General features: G+C 36.7%; 1 protein-coding gene across 1 annotated transcript; it reads right to left on the bottom strand.

Moving 5' to 3' along the window:
- Positions 1-2,677: 2,677 nt before the first annotated feature.
- Positions 2,678-6,381, bottom strand: LOC307109586 (olfactory receptor 52D1-like; the record flags this gene model as incomplete). Its single annotated transcript, XM_079788400.1, has 2 exons — positions 6,319-6,381; positions 2,678-3,653 (listed from the first exon to the last, which is right to left on the bottom strand). The coding sequence occupies exon 2, from the start codon at positions 3,620-3,622 to the stop codon at positions 2,678-2,680; it is 945 nt and encodes a 314-aa protein (XP_079644526.1). The 5' UTR covers positions 3,623-3,653; positions 6,319-6,381.
- Between the last annotated feature and the right edge of the window lie 963 nt (positions 6,382-7,344).

Here is a 7,344-nt window from a genome sequence, read left to right as displayed (position 1 = left end):
TGCAAATAAGCAATTGTTATATTGTGCGATATGTGTTTTGATTGACAAAGGAGAGGTGACATTGGAGATCACTGAAATGAATGCAATACAGAATACAGAATAAAAAGAGGCAGAAGGTTAGGGAAAGAGGAAGTACTGCATAAGATGAGCCCTAAAATCTGATAAAGAGCATGTAGTTGTTGAAAGGGTTAATCAAGAAACAGGGCTCTAACTCAGCAGGTGCTAACAAAAGAAAGCTCCTTCTGCAAGCCTAGCTTGCACAAACATGCTCCCCTTGAGTGGTTATTTTACAGAAATTCCTGAAGACCATAACTCCTGAACCACCCCCGCCAGGAGGAAGGACGCTGGCACCAGCAGAAGGACAAAGGGCAAGGCCGTAAAACTACAACTGGGGGCCACGTCCCAGATACAATTGTCAGCTGCAGCTCTGTCTGCAGCTCTCCCTGAGGACATAGAAAGCCTGCTCCCTCCCCGTTCACCATTGACTCCTTTCTCGGACACAGTACACCTGCAGCCAGTGCCTTGAACAAATATCTTTTTGATTACACTGAGCCTTGAGTTGGTTCTGTGCAACCAGGGCCCAACTCTGAACCTTTCAGTTGTAGAATTCTGAGAGGAGTTATTAATTTATTTGAGTAAATTTATGTATCTGAAAATTGGTCCAGACAAACTGTGAAAAGGTTAATAGTGTTTTTGTATATTTATTGATATAATTGATATGTACATCAGATATGTACACACACATGTTCTTGTGAATGTGTGAATATGTATAAACATAAGTATGATAGTGGCTAGAGAGAGAGAGAGAAAGAGACAGAGAGAGATGTTTATAAACAAATAAGATGATAGGAGGTATGTATCTGAAATAAAAAGCATGTATATTTGTGTATGGGTGTATGAAACAAATATTGCCCGTGTCATATTTATTTCAGGTAGAGCTGGGGATATCTAAATTATGAACTTTAGGGGTAGGGAGATGGTCATAATTTACATGCATATATCCCTTGGTTTATGAGCTGGTGTTTAATAGCATTTTAAAAAACTAAGACAAGATTTTAAGATCTGCTTATGTATAGTGTAAAAATCAATTTCTGGGCATGGCCCATGCCCTTCAAGAAATGTCAGTGTAAAAGGGATGGCAAGGCATGCAGATTAATATCTGAAATACAGGACAGATCATGGACAAATATATGTCAAAGAAACCTAAAGTGTCTGGCAGTACAGAAAATGACAGGTTGGTATCATGTGAAGACAAGCATTAAGGAAAACAAATTGAAGAAAGTGTCTCTTGAGATGGAAAGGGTTTTGACTAAGAAAGATCAAGGGAAAATGCCTCTCAAGTAACACAAAGACTGAGCTAAAGTAGCAAGAGATGTGTAGCATCTTTACAAATAAAGCGGTAGGTTTGGCCAGATTGATGCTTATATTGTGATTTAGCAAAAATAAAGCACCTGGAAATGCAGGCTGGAGTTAAGTCATGCAATTATTTGAGTGCCATGCTATGAAGTTAAGACTTTATCTTGAGAAACAGACTGTTGAAGATTTTAAGTAGACAAAAGAAGGTATTTGGGAATGACAACTCCAGTTACAGAGTTAATAACAACTTTGAATATGATAGAAATTGGATATATAAAAATTACAAGAATTTTGAAGTATAGAAATCCTAAGTGATAAAGTGCAAGACAGAAGAAAATATAGTGGAAATGTACAAAGAAATCTTGATGATTGTTTGGATGAAGGGAAGAAAATAAAAATAATTAAGAATATCAAGGTTTTAAACTTAATTTAACTCAAGTCAAATGAACAAAAATGGGGAACATCGAGGGATAATCTAGCTGGCACAGAGACTAAAAGCTTAGTTTGGAAAGACTTAAGCTTAAGATGCATGTGAAGAGTGGTTCACAAAGATGTTACAATATGTTTTCTGGAAGACGGACATGATTCATGGTTTAAGATACAGATTTGGGTGACTTAAATTTGTGAAAACAAATATAGATAGGTAGAAGGAAAATGTGAAGCTAGAGAAAGAATAGATTTAGGTTCTCTCCCTCCTCCCCCCATGCTTTCCTATCAAATTCAGTCTACTGTATATTGGTTCCAGATTTTGACACTAATAGTAACTCTCTAAAGAAGAATCTTCTCTATTAAAACCCTTCAGACATAAAAAGATCTTTACTCATTTTCATGAGCATGGACGTTTATACATACTTATTTTCATTAGGATTACTTTCCATGATATATAATTCAATATTGGTGAAATATCTAAAACATAAATGTGAAAGAGAAATCATTAAATTAAAAACTCTTAGGATAAATAGTTGTGCTCAGAGGTCTCGATACCGTATACCTAAATTTATTGTTACCTCATTTGAAATAATGTTCTTCCCATTTATGTTATGCAATGCGATCAGATAAACAATAAATCAAAAACAATATGTTTTCCTATGTTACTACTTGCATCAGCATTTGAGGAGGTTTCCGGTCATGAGGGTTTCCCAATAACAATATTCTGATGAAAAGAACTGAGGTTATATTTCCACACTGAGTAAGACCTCCTCTTGCCTTAGTTATTCCTTTTCCAATGAAGCCCCCAATCTGGCATGATTTATCGCTAACTCCAACCTAACATGATTTCCAGCTCCATATCCCAGGTCCCTGTCTACCTCAGGTATCAACCTCAGTCTCCACGACAGTGCAGGATCCGAAGCACCCACTCCCGCATTTGCTTGGTTCGGGCTCCATATATCAAAGGGTTGATCATGGGAGGCACCAGGAAATAGAGATTGTCAATGATAATCTGTAGATGAGGAGCCATATGATAGCCTAAAATCTGGGCCAGAACAGAAAAGACAACAGGAGAATAAAAAAGAGCAATGACACAAAGATGAGAGCCACATGTGCTGACAGCTTTGCCCCGTGCCTCCCAAGAGGGTATTCGAAAGACAGCATGAAGGATCAACCCATATGACAGACTGATAAAAAACAGATCAAATCCCACAGATGCTACGATAACCATGAGGCCATAGACAATGTGGTCAGAAATGTCTCCACAGGCTATCTGCACCACAGCCATGTAGGCACAGTAGGAGTAAGCAATGACGTGGGTTTGGAAGCTTTCCAGTCTTTTCGCTAGGATGGGTGCTGGGGTCAGCACTGCCACTGCCCTGGCCAGGACAGCCAGTGCCATCTTCACAAGCATGTTGTTAGCAAGGATAGTTGTGTATCTCAGAGGGTGCCAGATAGCCACAAATCTGTCAAAAGCCATGGCCAGGAGGATCCCAGACTCCGTGACATAAAAGGAAGGGACGAAAAACATCTGGGTGAGGCAAGCTTTGAAGCTGATTTCTTTGGCATTCATCCAGAAGATACCCAGCATGCGGGGCACAGTAACACTGACCAGGGAGAGGTCAACAACTGATAGCATGGCCAGGAGGAGAAACACGGGCTCATGAAGACTCTTCTCCATTCGGATGATGCATAAGATGGTGGCATTGCCAATGACTGTAATGACAAAGGCCAAGAAGAAAGGCACAGAGAACCAGCCATGGGAAGATTCCAGGCCAGGAATTCCAGCCAGGACAAATGTCAAGGGCTGAGGAATGGAGCTGTTGCAAGAAGACATCCCTACCCTGAGCTCCTCCAAGGGCTGATTCCTGGGGAGAAAGAAACAAGGGACATTTTGAAATCAGTGTATATTTCCATTTAAAATACTGGGTAGTACTTTATGGTGGCACTCATAATTATATTATGTCAACTAATGATCAAATAAATGTTTCTGCAACTTGTAGTGAGAGAGGAGATAATCCTAGGCTGCAAAAGGAAGAAATAGTCTCAGGGATTAATTCTCAATAAAGACATATCAACTCCATAGTTTAGATCAGTGATGGGCAACCTTTTGAGCTTGGTGTGTCAAACTTCGCCAAAAAACTGAGCATAACTCGGGTAGTGTGTCACTTTGAGGAAGAAAAACATTATTTCGCAAATGTTTCATCCTCAGGAGCAGCAAATGTTTTATCCTCGGCATGCGGCCGCCTCAGCAGCCGCGTGTCATCAGAAATGGCTACGCGTCAGTGCTGACACGCGTGTCATAGGTTCACCATCACTGGTTTAGATTGTGGCTCTGATCCCATTTAATATTCACTGTGTGAAATCCTACAGGATTTTTTTTCTCAGATAGCAGGGCCTGCCAAGAGACCCAACATTTTCAACATTATAGGTGAAAGCTAGAAATCATGGCTTTCACTCAAGATGAGGAAGTTGATTTTATCATTCCAGGGTCCTCAGCTCTTGAGATTGGTCTTGGTTCTTTAGGATTCTCTGAAGTATTTGTTGATTTTTACAAAGAACCTCAGAAACCAGCTGATCTTATAACTGACACAATTCTGGAAATAACAAATATTTTGGATGACAAAGGTGGAATCCAAAAAAAGCCTCAATAGATAATAGTTTAGTATTCAAGTTCCAGTATTTTAGTATTAAAACGTGGCAGGGAGTGGGTAAAAGTAAAGTTTAATGGGGTAGCATATATATGTGAATTCATGTGGTTTTGTATGGGGGACACAGTTCAGTGATTAATTGTAATACTTATTTCCATAGAAATTGGACTACTGTATTTGCTGAACATTTTGACCTACATAATTATTTTGAATAGAAATGCATATTTATAAATTATTTGATGTTATAGATTAAATAGTATATTCAACAGATTAAAAGTAAAAAACCGTAAAAGTATATAGTAAATAAAAATAAAGGAATAGAAATACAGCATTTTTTATTAATATGATTGAAATTAAATTTTAAATTCCAGATTTTGTTAGAAATAGTCCAAATATATAATATTTAAAAGAATCACACCAAAGAAATTTTTCAATAAAAGTTTAAAATAAACTCTTAAAATGTTGCAGTGCTGTTTGCAACTATAATTATATACAAATTGCTATAGCTTTCTTCAAAATCAAGTTTAAAACATTTTCATTTCCTGTGACCATATACAAAATTTAAACTGAAATTAGGATGAAACAATATAACACAAAGTTGCTTTAAAAATAAAAGTACAGTAATATTAATATTGTGTCATTTTATTTTAATTGTTGATGAACTTGGATTATTTATCTTTTTTGGTAATTAATTTATTCTAAATATTTAAATACCAAAATAGAGTGGCATATCTGCTAAAATCCCATATATATACATCATATAATTGATATGTTCAGATCTAAGTATGTCATATATCAACTGCATTTGGTAAAAGGCACAACAGCTGAATGGTAGGTTGGTCTCCTGGAATTTAACTTGGTACAGCAATAATAGCAAGATCTTTGAGATTGCACATGATTGAGATACAATCTCAGGCCTGCCACTTATTTTGAAATGACTCAGATGTAATTTGAATGAATTGGTTAAGCCTTTGAACCTCATTTTTTTTTTTCATATCAAAAGTGGGATAAAGCTTACCTTAAAAATTGTAATGAGGATTAAATCCATCATTGAATTCCAACATTATATAAAACAATATTCTTGACATAATTCTTTGAATATTTTCTTCTTTTAGTATGAAGTACAAAGTTTAAGTGAAAGATGCAAAAAGTAATGTTCTTTTTTGTTTGTTTGTTTGTTGTTTTATTGTATTAATCCTTACCCGAGGATATATTTTTCCATTTTTTAGAGAGAGAGGATGGGAGAGGGAGAGAGAGAGAGAGAGAGAGAGAGAGAGAGAGAGAGAGAGAGAGAGAGAGAAACATTGATTGGTTGCCTCCCACAACCTGGGTATGTGGCCTGGTTGGGAATTGAAACTGACCCTTCAGTGCAGAGAATGACACTCCAACCAACTGAGCCACACTGGCCAGGGCATACTGTTCTTTTTGTTTTTTGTTTCTTAGAAAGAAACTGTAACTAAGATAAATTAATAGTCTTGAATTGATAACATAAGGAAAAAGATTTGATGGCCCTGGTAATTTTATCCTCAAATATTTTTAGATTCATTATATTCTTGAGTGAAAAAAAGAATTTAGTATCACCAGAGAGATACCTGACCAAATAAAAGATGCTAAAAAAATTTAAAAGGTGCATTTTAGTTCAATAGGGGAAATAGCCCCATCACAAACTCATTATCAGGTAGAAATTGAATGATTATCAATCAGGAATACAGTAGATAAAATTCCTCATATGGTGGTGGCATTAGGATATTATTAGGGCTTTAAGCAACATGGTAAATTTTTGCCTGAGCTATAAAAAATAACTGCCAGCAACAACAATATCAACATTAATTTCAAGTAAAGAGATAATCAATTTAGGTGTAAAAATTAGAAAGATACTTACTTTTCCCTAAAGAATGCCACTGGGTATTCTAAAAATTGCAGAACCCAACCATGGACTTAAAAGGGTTGGTGATTGGTATTTAGGAATCTCTTTTTCCTACATGACTTTGCATCCCAGGATTTTCTACTCTTTTCCCTTCTTCTCCTTCTTCTCTCTTTTCCTAGAATAGTACCTGTAGATGGTTGTGAGTCTGACCACAGTGGGACTGGGACCAGCAAAGCAACTGTCCACATGAAGTACAGGCAAGATCTGTTGATGTCCAGAATAAGATGAAGTGTCTGAGCTGGAGGCAGATTTATGCTGGTTTGTCACTGCCTCCTCTCCCTGCTCCAGAGTCTCTTGGGGCCTCTCTGTTAGGCAAAGTGCTTTACTTGGCTTGAATATTCTGGGGAACAAAGCCTAGAGCCAGTTATTGAGGGTAGCACATGTAGTTAAAGGGACAGAAGGAGAGTAAACTTTGGGTTGTGAGCACACAATGGAGTATATAGATGCTGTATTATGAAGTTATACATCTGAAATTTATATAATGTTATTAACCAATGTTACCCCAATAAATTTAAAATTTTAAAAAGCAGATGTTTGGGAGCATTGTAGAACTAATTTGTGTGTGTGTGTGTGTGTGTGTGTGTGTGTGTGTGTGTGTGTGTGTTGTAAGAGGTAACGTATGGCTTAGGTACTGTAGGAGAAGAGTAAGGGCTGAGAAATCATTTAGTATGAGGTTAAACTTACAGTAAAAGAAGGCAGAACTGTTTGCCGTTATAATTATATACAAATTGCTTATAGCTTGCTTCAAAACCAATAGTTTAAAACATCTTAATTTCCTGTGACCTTGGCAAGAAATTAAGTTTTAATTTCCTATATGCAATTAGAATCCAAAAAAAGCTGGAAAAATGTATGCACTAAGTAAATTTTAATTGACTAAATTAAAGCCATTGTTTGGTAAATAAACTATATAACAGAAACACAGAGAGAGAGTTGAGATTAAAGTAGGCGCAATAGAGAAGATTGAGAAAAAAAAATATTGCA

This window comes from Cnephaeus nilssonii (genome assembly GCF_951640355.1).
Source record: "Cnephaeus nilssonii genome assembly, chromosome: 13".
NCBI lineage: Eukaryota > Metazoa > Chordata > Mammalia > Chiroptera > Vespertilionidae > Cnephaeus > Cnephaeus nilssonii.
The sequence above is the reverse complement of the archived record's forward strand: the minus strand, read 5'-3'. Positions and strand labels throughout refer to the sequence as shown.